The sequence below is a fragment of the Hyperoodon ampullatus genome (genome assembly GCF_949752795.1).
Source record: "Hyperoodon ampullatus genome assembly, chromosome: 9".
Classification (NCBI taxonomy): Eukaryota; Metazoa; Chordata; class Mammalia; order Artiodactyla; family Ziphiidae; genus Hyperoodon; species Hyperoodon ampullatus.
This window is the reverse complement of record NC_136922.1, coordinates 61903893-61925067: the sequence shown is the minus strand read 5'-3', so window position 1 is coordinate 61925067 and position 21175 is coordinate 61903893. Positions and strand designations below refer to the sequence as shown.

General features: G+C 40.0%; 1 protein-coding gene across 3 annotated transcripts in view; it reads right to left on the bottom strand.

Annotated features, from left to right (window-relative positions):
* CHN2 (chimerin 2) overlaps positions 1 to 21175 on the bottom strand; it is a gene marked incomplete at its 5' end in the record, with an annotated part of 343976 nt that overhangs the window by 146802 nt on the left and 175999 nt on the right. For 2 of the 3 annotated variants that reach the window (XM_079711987.1, XM_079711988.1), the window contains one exon: positions 18180 to 18235. The exons of the other annotated variant lie outside the window; for it this stretch is intronic. In XM_079711987.1, coding sequence (XP_079568113.1) covers positions 18180 to 18235 — 56 coding nt within the window. The remainder of the gene's footprint in view (positions 1 to 18179; positions 18236 to 21175) is intronic. 3 annotated transcript variants of the gene reach the window in all.

Here is a 21175-nt window from a genome sequence, read left to right as displayed (position 1 = left end):
TTCTTTTAATCTTTTCCAATAGATCCTATTTTCCAAACCTTAATCCATCTTCATTATTCTCCTTGGAACTCTCTTTAAATTCTCCACGTACCTCTTAGGCTCAAAGAGCTTGAAGTACCCAATAGAATCGAAGCAAATCAAGGGAAAACTAATGCTACTGTTAAATTTCTAGCAGGAAAAAGATTGGGTGAGTACCCTCATTTAATTCCTCATCCTTGTTAGCAAATTCCTCCCTTCAAAGCTTAATGGTATTTGGGTTAAGTGGCACTACATGTGCTTTGGAAAAGATAATGTCCATCATTCTCATTCTTCTCCCCAGAAGTTTTTCTTTTTCTCCCTCCTCCTAGAAATATAAGATTCAAATGTAAGTATTCAATGTAAGAATTCAAATTTATGTGCTCGAACTGATGGATCAAATTAAGCTACCTATAGAAAAAGGGGACAGAACTTAGGAGATGGTAGGAATTAAAGATTAACCAGCAAAATGTTCTCAATGTTGTTTGCATTATAACCTTCCTTGTTTTTCTTCCCTAATCATCTCTTCCCAGTGAAATTTCAATACTACAGATAGATTGTATTCCTGTTTATGTTCTATATGTATATCTGTGCTTTATACATTGAAATAGTAAAAATTTTTTATGAGCCCCCTGAAGAACCAATCGCCCCTCCTTGGGCATAATACTGCCCCCATTGAGAACTCATTGTCTGGTGACATCTTCATGGCTTTCAGAATGCTTTTATGTTTATTCTTCTACCAGGAGGGTAGACTATGTATCTTTGTCTCCTTTTCATAGATGAGAAAGCTGCAGTTCGGAGTGATAAATTAATTTTCTCCCAGTCCTACCCATGGTGAGCAGAAGATTCAGGGTTGAAACCTAGTTGATTTCAGGTCCCGTATTCATTTTGCTACATGGTGATGATGCCATAAAATCCAGAAGCCTGTTCTCTATTATTTAAAAAAATTACTTATTTTAGCATTTCTGAAACAGGCATTTCCTCCAAACAATTCCCAACATGGTAATAAATAAGAGTAAAAGTGCCTTATTAATGTTTGTCCTTGCTTTCAAATTCTTTTTCTGACGAATTATTCCACATTAAAAATTCTTGAGCTTATGCTGTTTGCAGCAGCTCTGACACTGAGACACCCTCCTATCTTTCATTTTTGTTCCCTGGGCCGGAGCATGCCCTGCCATTGCTCTTCTTGCACAAACGTTCTTTGTTTTTCTTCTTGACATTTTATTATGAAAATTTTCACACAGGCAGAAATATTGAAAGACTTCTACAGCAAACACCCATATATGCACCACCTAGATTCTATAATGTACTATATATACTTGCTCTATGGCATATCTATTTCTTCATCCCTCTATCCATCCACTAATCCAAATTTGTGGGGGGCTGTATTTCATAGTAAGTTACAGACATGGCACTCTTTCCCCCAGATGCTTCAGCAGGCAAATCATTAATCAGAATTCAGTAACATATAGACTTTTAATAGGAAGGTAACACCAGCTCTGTTCCTGAAATTAAAGAAAGTGAGCTTAGTTTGCATGTTCAGATGGTGTTATCAAATAAAGAGATTCCACACACCTCTTCAATTTCCTGCTTATGGAGCACTGGGGTATCTCTTCTAACAGGCTACCATTTCTTGATGGGGAGGAAGTGGCTGTGAGAAAGCAGGTGAAAGAACAACTTTTTTTTTTTTTTTTTTTTACAACTTCTTATTGTAACTGCCTTGGATTCCTTCATCAGTTTACATGTGTTAAATATGAAGGCCAAAATGTTTCTTATAACGGCTTGGGATCAAATTCATCCTACATTACAGGTCTAAAATTCCCTTTTTGGCTAACATTTACACAAGTGCTTGGGAAGTGGTAGAAATTAAAGACCAATACTTCCCATAGACAAATGCCAGGCACTGTTCTGAGTGCTGTACATGTATTAACTCACTCTTCAAAGTTACTTCAAGTGCAAGACTAGGGGTCAGGAAACTTTTTCTGTCAAGGATTAGATAGTAAATACTTTGAGGACCATACAATCTGTCTCAAGTACTCCACATGGAAGCAGAAAAGCAGCCGTAGACAATACGTAAAGGAACGAGCCTTGCTGTGTCCTAATAAAACTTTATTTACAAAAAAAGCTGGCAGACTATAGTTTGCCAATGGCTATGTTAGACTAACAAACATTAGAATCCATTCTTAAAAATAGGTTTCAGGGCATCTTACAGTTAGCTCAAAACTCTGAGCTTTTGCCAGTGCCTCAAAAGGTCTTTTTATTTAATGCTGGGTCAAATCATCTATTTGTGTTCATGCCCTTTTGCCTCTTACCACGCAGATAGGAGAGAATCATTCATTTTTACTCTATGGCATACTGATGCCAACTTACAAAATCAAAATGAACTAAGACAGCAAAGAGTTGAATTATATTGTTAAACTACGGAGCATACTGAAACCCTGAGGGATCTGATCTGTATCCTTGAATTGAAAGGTGTTGCCGCAGCGTCATTAAGCATGGTCTTTGAGAAGTCATGGAACTTGGGGGATCACAGCAGAGCAAAGGGACAACCAGAAAAGTGTAATTACAGATGCGGTAGAAATAGCCCTGGAGATACAAGAACAGTTCATCTAACGATCGATGCATAATCACCTAGGAAGACACAAGGTGCTTGATGGCATCCAATATGCCTTTGTCGGGCTGTGCCAAGGCTATTTAATTTCCTCCCACAGTAGATGGGGAGATGACACTGACCATGTAAATAAGGAGGAAGAAAGAGATACTATCGCGAAAGCAAAGCTTGCTATTCTGTCCAACAAGACAGGGAGATACGGTGTACTGAGAGCTAATGCCAAGACTGTGGTTTGTCAGAGGACAGAGCCAAAGGTGACTGATTACCAAGGGCACCAGTAAACCTGGGGACGGCAAAAGGAGTGGTAGACTGAGGCAAGGAGGCAAGGTCAGGACTACACCAGCACTGGACTAGCTTTTATTGGTAAATTAATTGCCTGCAATCCTAAATTGAGAGCTACTCACTGAGCACAGAGATGATCCACTGAGTGAAGTGACTAGCACTTGGAAAATAGAAATATAATTCACAGCATTCCTGACATAATGATAATGGATTTGGTATTTTTATTAATGCAAAGGTCCATTAAAAGCAAGAGTAAAGGGACTTCCCTGGTGGCACGCCGGTTGGGAATCTGCCTGCCAATGCAGGGGACACAGGTTTGATCCCTGGTCTGGGAGGATCCCACATGCCGCGGAGCAACTAAGCCTGCAAGCCACAGCTACTGAGCCCGCCTCCTGCAGCTGCTGAAGCCCGTGCACCTAGAGCCCGTGCTCTGCAATGGGAGGGGCCGCTGCAGTGAGAGGCCCGCGCACTGCAGTGAGGAGTGGCTCCCGCTCGCCGCAACTAGAGACAGGCCCAAGTGCAGCAATGGAGACCCAATGCAGCCAAAAAAAAGCAAGAGTAAATAGATCTAGTCAGGATTTCTGCACAGTCACAAGGTAAGGAAAACATCTAAAAAGAGATGGAGTTCATAAGAATATATACCAAATATGGACAAACAGGAGTATGAATCACCTGATTAGAACTGAATTTGAATATTTTTGTTAATTAGTCCTGCAAACATAAGACTAAGAAGGGTGGGAGGACAGTGGTGGGCGTAGAAAACCAGGTTAAATTAAGCACTGACCATTCCCCTACAAAGATTTATATTTGGCCTCTGCAACATATGAGGGTGTGGGAAAGCTAGACATAGCAAAGAAGAAAGGCAAAGGCAAAATACTTTTAAAGGGTGGAAAATAACATCTAGGAGGAAGTACATCTAGAAAAAATGGGTGGAAAATAACATCTAGGAGGAAGTACATCTAGAAAAATGGTGGCTATGGGGTGACTTGGCATCGACTTTGAAGTTCATGAAAAATCTAGCACAGTGCAGGGCTAACAGTAAGCATCATCAGGAGACAAAGCATCTTGATTCTCCTAGCACAGGGCATAGGGAAAGCAGCATGAAACAGAAAGTAGAGAGACCATTTCATTCGAAAAGATACATGCACCCCAATGTTCCTGGCAGCACTATTTACAACAGCCAACACATTGAAGCAACCCACATATCCATTGACAGATGAATAGATAAAGAAGATGTGGTATATATACACAACGGAATACTACTCAGCCATAAAAAAGAATGAAATCATGCCATTTGAAGTAACAAGGATGGGCCTAGAGATTTTCATATTCTAGGAAGCGAAATAAGTCAGAAAGATACAAACAAATACCATATGATATCATTTATATGTGGAATCTAAAAAAATGATACAAATGAACTTATTTACAAAACAGAAACTGACTCACAGAAATAGAAAAAAAAAAATCCAAAACTATGGTTACCTAAGGGGAAAGGTGGGGAGGAATAAATTAGGAGTTTGGGATTAACAGAGACATACTACTATATATAAAATAAACAAAAAGGATTTATTGTAGAGCACAGGGAACTATATTCAGTATGTTGTAATAACCTATAATGGAAAAGACTCTGAAAAAGAATATATATATAGTATATATGCAATATATATATATATATATATATATATATATATATATATATAACGGAATCACTTTGCTGTACACCAGAAACTAACACAGCATTGTAAATCAACTATACTTCAATAAAAAAAAAAAAGAAAGTAGAGGAAGTGAGAACAATGGCTCCAGCAGTGGTCCTCCCACTGAGCGAACATCAGAATGACCTGCAGGGTTTGTTAAAACCCAGATTGCTGGGCCCCAACTCCCAGTCTGTGATTCGTAGGTCTAGGGTGGGCCAGAAAATCTGCATTTCTGATAGGTTCCCTGGTGATGCCACTGCTGCTGGCCTTAGGACCACACTTTCAGAATCACTGGGTTAGAAGGCCAGTCCTGGATTTGGACTGAGTCTGAATCTGGCTCTGCCCTTCCTGTGCTATTTGTCTCATTTCCTCTTGTAAAACGAGACAGATAACAATCACCATGGCACTGTTATGAGAAATAACATATGTGAAACTCTTAACCCAGTGCTCAGGGCGCAGTAAGTGATCCATATGTGTTAGCACTCATTACTATGGGAAGACTGACAGCAGTAAATAATTAGGTAATATCCCTTAGAGCAGCCATAGTCAAAGCGGGACAGTCTGAGACTGTGCCATCCACATTACTTTTCAAACGTCTCACTGCTTGATTAGCCAGGCCACACTACCCTAGGAAACATGGCTTGCTCGGGGCAAAGTGTAACCTGCCCCCATCAGCATTATTTCTCAGTTAATGTTTAACCAGATGAGTCAAATGTGAAGCATGTCTTTTAAACCTCACTAGTGCACGCAGTGCTACGTTCCCTTTCTCAGAGGATGCTGGCCACACCTGAAATTTTGTTGGACCTGACCTCTGAGTCACAGAGCAGACACACTGTGGGTTGTTCTAGAGAGCGACTGGCGTGGAGACCTTTGCTTTCTGTTTGGGTAAGGTTGGCCCTACAAAAGTCAGCACCTCCTCATAACCTCTGTGCCCTCAGTCTGGACCACCCCTCTCCCTCCCCTGATCTGTGAGCAATGGTATCTTGGGTTACGGCTGTCACAGACTAAGTGAGGATAACAGAGCGTGTGTTATAATACATGATGCTATCGGTTATTCTTTTTTTTTTCTAAAACAACTAATGACACAATGTAGTACTTCATCTCTAGTAGTAGCTTCTTAAGAAATTTTACTTCTCAGAGGGCAGACAGCAGAAGCAAGAAGAACTACAATCCTGCAGACTGTGGAACAAAAAACACATTCACAGAAAGACAGAAAAGATGAAAAGGCAGAGGGCTATGCACCAGATGAAGGAACAAAATAAAACCCCAGAAAAACAACTAAATGAAGTGGAGATAGGCAACCTTCCAGAAAAAAAATTCAGAATAATGATAGTGAAGAGGGTCCAGGAACTTGGAAAAGGAATGGAGGCAAAGATCGAGAAGATGCAAGAAATGTTTAACAAAGAACTAGAAGAATTAAAGAACAAACAAACAGAGATGAACAATACAATAACTGAAATGAAAAATACACTAGAAGGAATCAATAGCAGAATAACTGAAGCAGAAGAACAGATAAGTGACCTGGAAGACAGAATGGTGGAATTCACCGCTGCGGAACAGAATCAAGAAAAAAGAATGAAAAGAAATGAAGACAGCCTAAGAGACCTTTGGGACAACATTAAATGTAACAACATTTGCATTAGAGGGGTCCCAGAAGGATAAGAGAGAAATGACCTGAGAAAACATTTGAAGAGATTATAGTCGAAAACTTCCCTAATATGGGAAAGGAAATAGCCACCCAAGTCCAGGAAGCACAGAGAGTCCCATACAGGATAAACCCAAGGAGAAACACGCCAGGACACATAGTAATCAAATTGGCAAAAATTAAAAACAAAGAAAAATTATTGAAAGCAGCAGGGGAAAAACGACAAATAACATACAAGGGAATTCCCATAAGGTTAACAGCTGATTTCTCAGGAGAAATTCTACAAGCCAGAAGAAGGGAGTGGCATGATATACTTAAAGTGATAAAAGGGAAGAACCTACAACCAAGATTACTCTACCCGGCAAGAATCTCATTCAGATTCAATGGAGAAATCAAAAGCTTTACAGACAAGCAAAAGCTAAGAGAATTCAGCACCACTAAACCAGCTCTACAACAAACGCTAAAGGAACTTCTCTAAGTGGGAAACATAAGAGAAGAAAAGGACCTACAAAAACAAACCCAAAACAATTAAGAAAATGGTAATAGGAACAGACATATCGATAATTACCTTAAATGTAAATGGATTAACTGCTCCAACCAAAAGACACTGGCTTGCTGAATGGATACAAAAACAAGACCCATACATATGCTGTCTATAAGAGACCCACTTCAGGCATAGGGACACATTCAGACTGAAAGTGAGGGGATGGAAAAAGATATTCCATGCAAATGGAAATCAAAAGAAAGCTGGAGTAGCAATACTCATATCAGGGAAAATAGACTTAGAGACAAGGAAGGACACTACATAATGATCAAGGGATCAATCCAAGAAGATGTTAACAATTATCAATATATATGCACCCAACAAAGGAGCACCTCAACACATAAGGCAACTGCTAATAGCTGTAAAAGAGGAAATCAACAGTAACACAATAATAGTGGGGGACTTTTAACACCTCAGTTACACCAATGGAAAGATCATCCAAAAAGAAAATTAATAAGGAAACACAAGCTCTAAATTACACAGTACACCAGATAGATTTAATTGATATTTATAGGACATTCCATCCAAAACCAGCAGATTACACTTTCTTCTCAAGTGTGCATGGAACATTCTCCAGGATAGATCACATCTTAGGTCACAAATCAAGCCTCAGTAAATTTCAGAAAATTGAAATCATATCAAGCATCTTTTCTGACCACAACGCTATGAGATTAGAAATCAATTACAGGGAAAAAAAAACATAAAAAACACAAACACATGGAGGCTAAACAATACATTACTAAATAACCAAGAGATCACTGAAGAAATCAAAGAGGAAATAAAAAAATACCTAGAGACAAATGACAATGAAAACATGACGATCCAAAACCTATGGTATGCAGCAAAAGCAGTTCTAAGAGGGAAGTTTATAGCTATACAAGCCTACCTCAAGAAACAAGAAAAATCTTAAATAAACAATCTAACCTTACACCTAAAGGAACTAGAGGAAGAAGAACAAACAAAACCCAAAGTTAGTAGAACGAAAGAAATAATAAAGATCAGAGTAGAAATAAATGAAATAAAAACAAAGAAAACAGTAGCAAAGATCAATAAAATTAAAAGTTGGTTCTTTGAGAAGGTAAACAAAGTTGATAAACCATTAGCCAGACTCATCAAGAAAAAGAGGGAGGGCTTCCCTGGTGGCGCAGTGGTTGAGAGTCCGCCTGCCGATGCAGGGGAAGCGGGTTCGTGCCCCGGTCTGGGAGGATCCCACATGCCGCGGAGCGGCTGGGCCCGTGAGCCATGGCCGCTGAGCCTGCGCGTCCGGAGCCTGTGCTCCGCAATGGGAGAGGCCACAACAGTGAGAGGCCCGCGTACCACAAAAAAAAAAAAAAAAAAAAGAAAAAGAGGGAGAGGACTCAAATCAATAAAATGAAATGAAATGGAGAAATGAAATGAAAAAGGAGAAGTTATAACAGACACAGCAGAAATACAAAGCATCCTGAGAGACTACTGCAAGCAACTCTATGCCAATGAAATGGACAACCTGGAAGAAATGGACAAATTCTTAGAAAGGTATAACCTTCCAAGACTGAACCAGGAAGAAATAGAAAATATAAACAGACCAATCACAAGTAATGAAATTGAAACTGTGATTAAAAATTTTTAAATAGACAGAAGTCCAGAATCAGATGGCTTCACAGGTGAATTCTATCAAACATTTAGAGAAGAGTTAACACCCATTCTTCTCAAACTCTTCCAAAAACTTGCAGAGGAAGGAACACTCCCAAACTCATTCTATGAGGCCACCATCACCCTGGTACCAAAACCAGACAAAGATACTACAAAAAAAGAAAATTACAGACCAATATCACTGATGAATATAGATGCAAAAATCCTCAACAAAATACTAGCAAACAGAATCCAGCAACACATTAAAAGGATCATACACCATGAATAAGTGGGATGTATCCCAGGGATGCAAGGATTCTTCAATATATGCAAATCAATCAATGTGCTACACCTTATTAACAGATTGAAGAATAAAAACCATACGATCATCTCAATAGATGCAGAAAAAGCTTTTGACAAAATTCAACACCCATTTATGATAAAAACTCTCCAGAAAGTGGGCATAGAGGGAACCTACCTCAACATAATAAAGGCCATATATGACAAACCCACAACAAACATCATTCTCAATGGTGAAAATCTGAAAGCATTTCCTCTAGGGTCAGGAATAAGACAAGGATGTCCACTCTCACCACTATTATTCAACATAGTTTTGGAAGTCCTAGCCACGGCAATCAGAGAAGAAAAAGAAATAAAAAGAATACTAATTGGAAAAGAAGAAGTAAAACTGTCAGTGTTTGCAGATGACATGATACTATACATAGAGTATCCTAAAGATGCCACCAGAAAACTACTAGAGCTAATCAATGAGTTTGGTAAAGTTGCAGGATACAAAATTAATGCACAGAAATCACTTGCATTCCTATACACTAATGATGAAAAATTTGAAAGAGAAATTAAGGAAACACTCCCATTTACCATCGCAACAAAAAGAATAAAATACCTAGGAATAAACGTACCTAGGGAAACAAAAGACCTGTATGCATAAAACTATAAGACACTGTTGAAAGAAATTAAAGATGATACCAACAGATGGATAGATGTACCATGTTCTTGGAGTGGAAAAATCAATATTGTGAAAATGACTATACTACCCAAAGCAATCTACAGATTCAGTGCAATCCCTATCAAATTACCAACGGCATTTTTTACAGAACTAGAACAAAAAATGTTAAAATTTGTATGGAGACACAAAAGACCCCGAATAGCCAAAGCAGTCTTGAGGGAAAAAAAACATAGCTGGAGGAATCAGACTCCCTGACTTCAGACTATACTACAAAGCTACAGTAATCAAGACAACATGGTACTGGCACAAAAACAGAAATATAGATGAATGGAACAGGATAGAAAGCCCAGAGATAAACCCATGCACCTATGGTCAACTAATCTTTGACAAAGGAGGCAAGGATATACAATGGAGAAAAGACAGTGTCTTCAATAAGTGGTGTTGGGAAAACTGGACAGCTACATGTAAAAGAATGAAATTAGAACATTCCCTAACACCATACACTAAAATAAACTCAAAATGGATTAGAGACCTAAATGTAAGACCAGACACTATAAAACTCTTAGAGGAAAACATAGGAAGAACACTCTTTGACATAAATCACAGCAAGATCTTTTTTGATCCATCTCCTAGAGTAATGGAAATAAAAACAAAAATAAACAAATGGGACCTAATGAAACTTCAAAGCTTTTGCACAGCAAAGGAAACTACAAACAAGACGAAAAGACAACCCTCAGAATGGGAGAAAATATTTGCAAATGAATCAACGGACAAAGGATTAATCTCCAAAATATAAAAACAGCTCATGCAGCTCAATATTAATAAAACAAACAACCCAATCCAAACATGGACAGAAGAAGACCTAAAAAGACATTTCTCCAAAGAAGACATACAGATGGCCAAGAGGCACATGAAGAGCTGCTCAACTCACTAATTATCAGAGAAATGGAAATCAAAACTACAATGAGGTATCACCTCACACCAGTTAGAATGGGCATCATCAGAAAATCTACAAACAACAAATGCTGGAGAGGGTGTGGAGAAAAGGGAACCCTCTTGCCCTGTTGGTGGGAATGTAAATTGATACAGCCACTATGGAGAACAGTATGGAGTTTCCTTAACAAACTAAAAATAGAATTACCATATGATCCAGCAATCCCACTACTGGGCATATACCCAGAGAAAGCCATAATTCAGAAACACACATGCACCCTAATGTTCATTGCAGCACTATTTATAATAGCTAGGTCATGGAAGCAACCTAAATGCCCATCAACAGACGACTGGATAAAGAAGATGTGGTACATATATACAATGGAATATTACGCAGCCATAAAAAGGAATGAAATTGGGTCATTTGTAGAGATGTGGATGAATCTAGAGACTGTCATACGGAGTGAAGTAAGTCAGAAAGAGAAAAACAAATATCATATATTAACGCATATATGTGGAACCTAGAAAAATGGTACAGATGAACCGGTTCGCAGGGCAGAAATTGAGACAGAGATGTAGAGAATAAACGTATGGACACCAAGGGGGGAGGCGGTGGGGGGTGGAGTGGTGGTGTGATGAATTGGGAGATTGGGATTGACATGTATACACTGATGTGGATGAAAGTAATGACTAATAAGAACCTGCTGTATAAAAAAATAAATAAAACAAAATTCAAAAACTCAAAATAAAATAAAATAAAATACAAATTCATGTGAAAATTTAAAAAAAAGATGCACATTTCAAAAAAAAGAAATTTTACTTCTTTTCAATCACTGTTAATTCTCCCTCATTTTCCTTATTCTGTTTTAAGGAGAAAACCCTTCTACTTTTGCCTCAACTTTCACTCAACTTATATATATATATGCTGTTCCTTGGTGGCCCTATCCAGTTTAGCCATCTGTCCTCTCGGCTTGGAGCCTCTGAGCATCTGAATTCTATAGCAGCTTGTCCTCAAGAGCCCTTATCCACTCCTCATGATATCACTTTGGAAATGAATAAATATTTTCTAGGTGCAAACATGCAAAATCTGTTACACTAGAAGAAATTCAGAATATTCCAAAGAGAGTAAAATTTTTGGAATGTTATGTATTTTGGTAGATGGCCTCACTTGTTAATTAAAAAGAAGCAGCTTTTTATTTAAAGCAGCAGAAAACTTGGTTTTATCTTTAGAAAGAAAATAAAACCCGTATGTATAAAATTTTTTTCTAACATTAGTTTTATGAGGTTTTCCCCCTTTACAACAGTGGGTCTACAAGCAAAGTGAGTCTAGCTCAGGATGAAATCATATCAGCAAAAATGCCTGACTGCATTAGGGAGTGAGATGAAAGCCTGGAGGGAATAATGATGGGAAAAGCCTTTGATTCTAGGCTGTGTCAATAGTAAGGGGAGAAAAGAGACCAGTGGAGAAAGTCTAGGATGAAAAGAAGAGAAATATTTCTGACCAGGGAAGAAATAGCCTTCTGATCACTACACATAAAGCCAATTAAAAGGTAATGGGATTGATTTTTGCTTGTGGCTTATAGAATCAATCTCATTACTTTAAAGACATATCGTCTAGATGTCTTGAATCAGTAGAGTTTTCAAAAAACATTTATTTTCAATGAATAGAAGAAGAAAAGGGGGAGGATGGTAGAATATAAGAAAACCCCTCTGAGTTTACTTTAAATCTGTGATTTGAAATGTACTGAGCTAGTTGAGAATGATACAGCCAATCAGTATGGCTTGTTAATATCTTCCAGACGTGTCTAAGACAAGAGAAACGCCTAAAGCTACAAGACTCAAAGACGTGAAATCTAGGTATCGTGAATGAAAATTTAAAAGCCTAATGATAAAATGCAATGCTCTTATAGGCTTAAAAGGACAGTGTTTACAAATAAAGGTAGAAGGGATGAAATGGGTAGATATTTAGGAACACCAAAAGCTAGAGAAAATGCACAAAAAGGGGGAAGGGGCACTTAAACGGTAATATTTAAAAAGTGAATACAATTCACTAGGAGGTAAAATAATGTACTATGGCAACTTAAGATAGTTCACTGTCATCTGTACTTGGCTTAACCTCTGACAATCAAAAAAAAAAAAAAAGGTTCTACAAAAGTGAATTGTAGAACTTCAGTTCTACAATTCATTTTTGCATTAAAAAAAAAAACTTCCAAAATACTCTGTGGTAAGGGAGAGGAGAAGTAAAGCCGCATAAAATGGAGAACAATTTGAAATGATAGTATGTAATTTATTTCTCTGCTTTGAAATTGCTTTTTATAATCCCATATTCACTACAACAATTTCAAAAAAGAATGACAAATGACACCAAATCATTTACAGTCATAAAAGAATTTCTGCATATTTTGTATTCTTCAGGTAATTCTTGGGGACCTTGCAAGTAAATCTTGACGTTTGGCCCTTTGGAAAGGCCAAAAAGAAAGTTAGAATGTTCCAGGAAAAAGTATTAGTCCATGTTTACGTAAGAACCTTAACAACAGCCAAAAAGTTCAACTCACTCCCCTAATAACAGCATTGAGTAAATCTGATATGCTATTAGTAATAGTTTGAGAATTCTAAATTCCTTATGTTAGCAGTCTCTATCCTTTTTTTCATCATTTTACCATATATTTACTGATTGCCCACTGCTGCTTGGCCCTGGGCTTAATGCTAAGACTGGTGACATCTCTGGAGCTTGTATTCTCCTGGAGAGAGATGTACAAGCAACAAGTAAACAGTTAAATATGATCAAAAGTATATTAGAGAGTGTATTAAGTCCTATAAACAAAATAAACAGGGTGAAACGAGAGAGAAGATCTGTAGGTGCTAATTTTAGGGGGTTCAAGGAGGGCTTTATTAGGTGAAATTTGATCTGAAACTTGGACATGCAGAGAACTCGAGGACAAGAATTCCAGGCAAAGGGCAAATGCAAAGGCCCTGTGGTAGCAGCACTATGATCTGTTTGATGAATAGGAGCAGGAGCTAGTGGGGCTGCAAGGCTGTGCACTCCGAGAAGAATGCTACAGACAGGGCAGGGAGGAAGGCAGGAGCCACACTATGGCTCAGAGGCATGGCAAGAGGTCTTGCTTTTTTTTTTTCTTTTATTTATTTCTAAATTAATTTATTTATTTGTTTTTAGTTTTGGCTGCGTTGGGTCTTCGTTGCTGCGCGCGGGCTTTCTCTAGGTGCGGTGAGTGGGAGCTACTCTTTGTTGCAGTGCGCGGGCTTCTCATTGCGGAGGCTTCCCTTGTTGCAGAGCACCGGCACTGGGCGCATGGGCTTCAGTAGTTGTGGCTCACGGGCTCTAGGCGCGCAGGCTCAGTAGCTGTGGCACACGGGCTTAGCTGCTCCACCGCATGTGGGATCTTCCCAGACCAGGGCTCGAATCTGTGTCCCTCGCAACTGCAGGCAAATTCTCAACCACTGCACCACCAGGGAAGCCCGAGGTCTTGCTTTTATTTTAAGAGCAATGGAAAGCTGCTGAAGCAGTTGGATTTATATCTAACAATGATGGTTTGGGCTCCTGTTTGAAGAATTGGGGTGTGTGTGTGGGGTGTGTGTGTGTGTGTGTGTGTGCGCGCGCGCGCGCGCGCCAAGAGTGGAAGCAGGGAGATGAAGCTGGAGGTTGCTGAGCAGCAACAATCCAGGTAAGAAACGATGATAGGCCCAACCCCATGGTAGTCCTGGAGGCAGAGAAGAGTGACAAATGCAAGATACATTTGGAGGTAAATGCAGCTTGCTAAGAGAAAAGGGTGAGGGTAGGAGAGACAAGCATGCAGGTTTCTGAAGTTAGGTGCCATTTAATGGAGTTGGGTCCAGTTCTCCTTTGAGCATTAGGCTAGAGATGGCCAGTGGGACATCTCCCTGAGAAGGTCAAGTAGACAGATGGAGCGAGGTGTTTGGAGCCCAGGGGAGAGGTCTTAGCTAGAGATGCAAATTTAGGAGTCGATATTCTGCACAATTCCTAGCAGACCACCCAGGCACACATTTGGTGATTAATAAATGCTTATGTGACGACTGATTGCTAATTGACAGAAAGGGCAAGTGAGAATTTTGCATACCGCAAGATGTCCTGAATCTCATGGCATGGAGCACTCGGGAAATGCCGGTAGAGAAGAGTGCCAGGTGCCGTGGCTGCTCAATAAATATTAATTTACCACGATGAATCTCAGGAAAGCCATGGACTATTATTTCAGTAACTGACTCTCCCTGGCTTAACTGGCACCAGAGCCGTTGTTCAGCCACTTGTTCCTTCTGTTCTTTATCCTCAGTATCTTTTTACATGGCAGCTTCATCCCTGACCCAGGAATCTTGCTTTGTTCTTCATCACTGCCTTTTTGGCCCTCACATCCAGAGAATACTGTCATTGCTGTGACTCTGTCCCTCATGACTGTCTCAGAACTTGCTCTCCATAGACTTCTGCATCTGCCATGAGTCATCAACAGTGAGTGCCTCTGATGTGCCAGGCACCATTCTAGACACTCGACACATAGGTCCCACTCATAACACCCTGCACAGTAGCTGTTTGCCCTGGGGGTAGACCTTAGTCCCTCTGAGAGAGTAAGTGCTTGGTTCTAAGTCAGGTAGCTGGAAAGTGGTAGAACAAGGATTCAAAACAAGTCCAGCTGACTCTGCAGCCGGGCTTCCCTTCCTGGGTTTGCAAAACTCACTGGATTTCACCTGCTGAATCAGTCTGTACCCTCGATTGCCTAGTTCTCCAACAAAGTCCATTAGGCGGTTGGTATCCGTCGAGAGATACCAAGCATTCAAGTCAGGTTGGCCTGTGTCTGTACACTTGAACGACAGTGTTCAATGACTGTAACTGCAGACTCACTTGGTGCTCTAATGTGGGATTTATCACTCACAGTGGGAGGACCCGAACCTGAGAGAGGCCCATAGCCTGGGAGGTTATCAGTCATCAGAGAAACAAAAGAGGTGGAGTGTGTTGGAGCAATACAGCCGGGCAGGCTTGCCAGGAACAAGGTGGCTGAGAGGAGAGGGGCTGGAGACTAAGAAGGAGGGCAGCAAGGCTGTGTGTAAAGTGAAACGAGAACTCAGTGGCTAGCTGAGGGATAAGATGGCAAAGACACAGAGAAAATCATAACTCATTGTTCAAAAGAAATAGCCTTTATGGCTTTATGTAAATATGTTAATAAAGCTTCAGTCTTTCTGGCCACACACTCAAAACTGAAAGGCTTCTTCATTAGGCATATCCCCGAGCACGCAGGTGTGCTATAAGGCACAGAGCCGTTTGCTAAAACACCCTCTGCAGCAGCAGTGGTTTCACCAATGACCACTCCTTCACTAGAAGGAGGCCAAGTCCTGGGAGGCGGAGCAGTGTGGGCAGGAATTATTTGCACAGGAGGACAAAGGGCCCTGAAGCTACCCTGGCTGGCGCTCGCCTCGGCAGCACCTGTTACTCCAGCACGCTCGGCCCTTTATCACCTGACATCTGCCTGGCTGGATGGGCCCCATGCTGCCTTGCTGAGGAGATGGATTGATGAATGTCCATTTTGTGTTAGGTTTCCTGGCAGAAATGAGATATGGAATTCCTAGAGGCAAGTTACCTAGGAATCCAGCATCCACCAGGCATAACTTATTAATGAATCAGATTGATAAAGGTCAAATGTGAAAAGCTTGGTTTAAAAGACCAGAAAGAAGGATGAAAGAAGCTGTACGCATGCCATATCCTTTAGTCATAGCAGATGGTGGTGGCTTGTGGCTCACAGCTCTGCTTTGCTAAGGCCTCTGGGGCACTTCCTTCTGATGCAAGTGTGACATTAAAGAGATAGGCTGTGGACCCTCAGCCCATAGGATGTCTGAAGAGTTTCAGGGGAACCCTGTGAAGAGGCTTCATGAAGCTAATCTGAATCTACCCATCTCCACTGCTAACATTCCACCTGGCTTAGAGGACAACGGACATGGTTCCAAGGATTTTGAAAAACAAAGAGGTGCTCGGACTCTTTCTCTCTCTCACGCTCTCTCTCTCTTTTTTTCTTTCTATTTCTCTCTCTCTCTTTCTCTCTTTTACACCCACCCATAGATAACATCTTAAATATATCTTTAATTACATACAATTAATATGACACTCAAAGCACCAATAGCCAAGTTCTTTGCTGTATTCCCAACATCTAGATCTAAGTCAGAACAGAGCAGTCTCTCTATCTATATATTATATATATATAAAATAAATGAACAAATGAATTTTTACTATATTCCCTTGGGTTTCAAGTTCTAGTGCCCGACCTTACCAGTAGACTTTTTATTAATACCCCTAGGAAGAGACTTTAGTTGTATTTTTTTTTTTTTGTGGTATGCGGGCCTCTCACTGTTGTGGCCTCTCCCGTTGCGGAGCACAGGCTCCGGACGCGCAGGCTCAGCGGCCATGGCTCACGGGCCAGCCGCTCCGCGGCATATGGGATCTTCCCAGACCGGGACACGAACCCTTGTCCCCTGCATCAGCAGGCGGATTCTCAACCACTGCGCCACCAGGGAAGCCCTATAGTTGTACTTTAATTTTACAAACGTTCTTTTCATGGAGACATTTAAACTCCTCTAACTCCCTACACATGGTTATATTTTTCCTGATGGCAAAATACTAAACATAGAGTAGGATTGAAAGAATTTTTAACAACTTGTTTCTTATTTCTCACCCAAAATACCCTAATTAAAGCATCTCATTAAAAATTTTGTATTTATCCTATATTTCTCTTACTTGGATATTATTTAATAACCAAAAGACAAGTCAGCAGGGTTCGTGATGGAACAAGATCGTACCACCAAATAAAGATTTGGCCTCATCCTGGATTTTTCCTTACAGATCAAATATTTTCTCTTCTCAGGCTATATTTCTGGGATGAGAATGTCCACTCTATTAAAATTCAGATTACTTGATGAACTTCAGTGCCCTTCAACAGAAGTAAAATTTCACATAGGAACACTTATTAAACAGTGCTAAGTTGGCTCTGGGTGTGGGTACATATGTACCTAAGTCTTTGAGACAGATTCAAAACCAGATCCAGTCAGTCTGCCAGAAAGTACTGATGTTCAAGGAAAAATCTCAAGATTGTTGGAATTAGAGCCTTTCCCTCTGATAAGGCAGATGTGACACTTTAAAAGAAATCTGCTATTCTGTATTTAATCGAAGTCATAATAACAAAAATAATCAAGGACCCATGGACCTTTGTTTGAAGGATATTGGTCTGGCTATTAAAGCACCTAGTCAGCATAAAAATAGAAAACAGAGGCTTAGTCCTGTCTTTCAAATCTTGCTGGCATCCCAGATGATAAGAGAACTGATGAGTAAAGGAGGGCTAGGGAAAGTTCTGTGCCTGGTAAGCATTTTTATGAGTCAATATATCTTTAAGCTTATCTCCAAGAATAAAAACCCAGTCACTTTTCTCGTAGGGATTTTTTTTAATATGAAAAAATGTAAAGGTTTGCTAAATATGGGTGTTGAGAGTATCCAGATATTTATCATTCTCTGCATTTTCTCTTTTGGAAGCATTTCATAATAAAAAAGTGATAAAAGTATCAAAACTGCAGGAACTGCAGGAAAAGAAAACAACCAGAACACACATTTTGGAGAGTTTACAAAGGATGCTTAATTTGCCTCTGTAGTAGTGAAAAATGTAAGACTTCTGATTCCAAGTTAGTATTTTTCAAAATATAGATTTCTGATTTCAAAATATAGATTATTTAGGTGTTAAATTTGGTGACACTTTAACAAACATTAAAAGAAATCAACTCCCAGGAAATCTGAAGGTCCTCCAATATCAACAAAGTGCTGACCATTCATCATATTTAACGAGGTGTATTGGAAATAGCTGAGTACTGACCTCCCCAGGACAAATGATCCTCTTGGGACGAGGGGCCTCTTGCTGTAACTGATATACTGCCAAATATAAAAAGAGAGAATTATAATTAAAGAGCATCAGCATATACCAACATGTCTTCAAACAGTTCCAGCTAACCACCTTTCAAGAACTACAAATTTCTCAACCAAAAAACAAAGGAGATACAGACACATTTTTAGACTAAATAAAGGCAGATCATTTATATGGAAATTAGTCACAATGAATATAAATGGGCAAAATCGATTTTTAAAAATTCTTATAAGGACAATTTAGTTTCATAACTGTTACTGGCATTGTTCATGTTATGGCTTTCTTGGAAGACGAGATAGGACTAAAATTCTTTCGACAATTTTTAAGATGAAATTGTACTTGTGAGTACCTAGGTAGTAAGACCATATAATAGGATTCCTGAATCTCAGTGCTGATGTTTCTTGACATACCAGGGAAAGACTGGCATTAGAAGAGGAGTGGCATTCTCTGAAATGTTACAGTTATGGGCAGAGACACAGCTGATTCTGTGAGTGAATGAAGCCCCAACTCATTTCTCTTTTCACGAGTTCCATTTTTGCCTTGCCCATCACCACGGATACTTATCTACTTGACTATTTCCCACCCACTGTCATTCCTTTTTCTTGGGCCCTTTAGTATCTTAAATAATAATAACTCTCTTATATCCTGTTTTAAAGACAGACGTTCAGGCTTGGGCATGGAGGAAAGCAGGTAATTGTATACAAAAATGTAATTTATCAGAATATTATTTGTAATTTTTCAGACTATAATGAGTGATTTTCTGCTGCTCAGCTAGTTTGATTACTTCTCTTAGAGGAAAAGCTACTCTATGCAGGTACCTTGGGATTCTACTTCCAAGGAAATAGAGGTTGAAAATAAACCTACTTGATGTTATCTTCAGAATCTTGAAGAGGGAATAATTAATGTCAAATAAATCTATGAATCATATCACAGAATACATCTATGAAAAGTTAAAAATTAGATCACATAAAGTCTTCTAGAAAATGTAATAAGAGAAGCAAAAACTTCTGGCTTATTCTTAGGTCTAAAAATTTAAAAAAAAGAAATTTTAATTGAAGGGCAGATGGTCACATGGAAACAGAGGTGGAAATGATGGGATGTATTTTGTACCTATGGCTCCCCAATGCCTTCAGCTCAACATGGTTATTTTCTTACCTAATTAAGGGTAGATGACTCAGTTTCCTAACAGAGAAGAAACCATCTAACCCTCATATGGATGTTTTAACGTGTCACATTTCTAAGCTTAGGTTGCCCACACTAATGATGATACCTGTGTCACTTAAGGACAACTGTAGCCACGTATCAGAGACAGGTGAGAGAAGGCTTCTTGTGCAGGAGGAAACATGAGGAACAACTGGCTAAAAATAGAGAAATAGTTTTGGACACTCCACTGACTCTCCACTAGAGCCCATGCTCTCCTTAAATCATGACAGGGTCTGCATGGAATCCTTTATTCCTCTCGAATGAGCTCCAGCACCAACTAACTGCTTTTCAGCAGGGTTTTGCTGTTAATGAGTGTAAAGGGAACCAAAGGGGCATCTCCTAGAATCACAGAGCTTTAGAGCAACTGCAGAACCCACAACCAGAGAATCCTATCCTCTCTTCTCCTCCCATTGTCAATGCCCTCGGAAGCCAGCAGTTATATGTGGGGGGCATGGCTGGAACAGTTTTGTGAACACCGTTTTTCATGCTTCCCTTGAAGGTGGCAAAGAAAGTACAGCTGTTATGAGAGAAGCATTTTAAGCTAAGCGCACCTTTGCAATTCATATCGGCAAATATTTGAACAACTGCCGTAGAACAGATACCACAGTCAACATTATGTGGAGGCTGTGAGGATGGAGGGGAAGAGAGAAGAGAAGGGAACCAGCATATCGAGTACCTGTTGTGTGGCCGGAACAATGTCTTACTGAACTTTCACAAGAGCTCCGAGGACGGAACGTATCATTACCATTCTCATTTTTTATATGAGGAAATAAGTGCCCAGAAGTGAAATATTTGCCCCAGACCATCCAGCTAAAATGTATCCTTTCGATTCCAAAGCCCTGGTTTATTTTTCTATGCCTCAGGGCCTTTGCACTTGCTGTGCCGTCCACCTGGATTGCACTTTCCCAAGATGTTTAGATGGCACTCCTCCCCCTTCATTCAGGTCTTCCCTGACTTGCCCGACTTGGTATAAAATTCCATCCCATCACTCTGCTACCTTTACACCATTTCATGTTTCTTCACAGTATTCATCACCATTAACATGCTGTATTTGTTTATTTTGTGTGCTGTCTCCCTTGACTAATGTGTAAGCTCTTTGGGGTCAGGGACTTTTCTGTCCACTGTGGAATGCTCAGCGCCTAGAACAGTGCTTGGCACACAGTACATGCTTAATGCATATTTGTATGCATTGACTCATGGGTCACAAGCCATTTCTTCAAGGACACTGATCCAGTGAGGGAGAGGCATGTGGAGAAACAAAACCAGGAAGGGCCAAGTGCTTTAATTAAGGGCAGAGGAGGAAGCAGTTCTTTTTACTCAGGTGGTCAGGATGGCTTCCTGAGGGGAGAAGCATGGAGCTCTTCTTGAAGAGTTAGCAGGGTTTCCACAGGTAGAGAAAAGAGAGGTGGGTACAGATAGAGGAAAGAGCCCCAGCAGTAAAAGGGAATGACACGCTGATTGGTCAGTGAGAGTCCAGTGTGCTGTTGCCCCGGGGTGGGCAGATGTGGGAGGAGGCCATGTGGGACTGAACCTTGAAGGTCATGGTAGGAAGCATGGACGTTCTTCTGTCAGCAATGGGGGGACAGTGACATGTTTTGAGCAGGGAGGTGACATGATCTGGTCTGTTTCAGAATAATGACAATAAGGATAAGACTGTTCAGAAAAATAGACGTTCTCATTTTCTGGAGACCTACTGTGTGCCAGACACCTTATCTACATTTCCTCATTTACTCCTCCCAACAAAC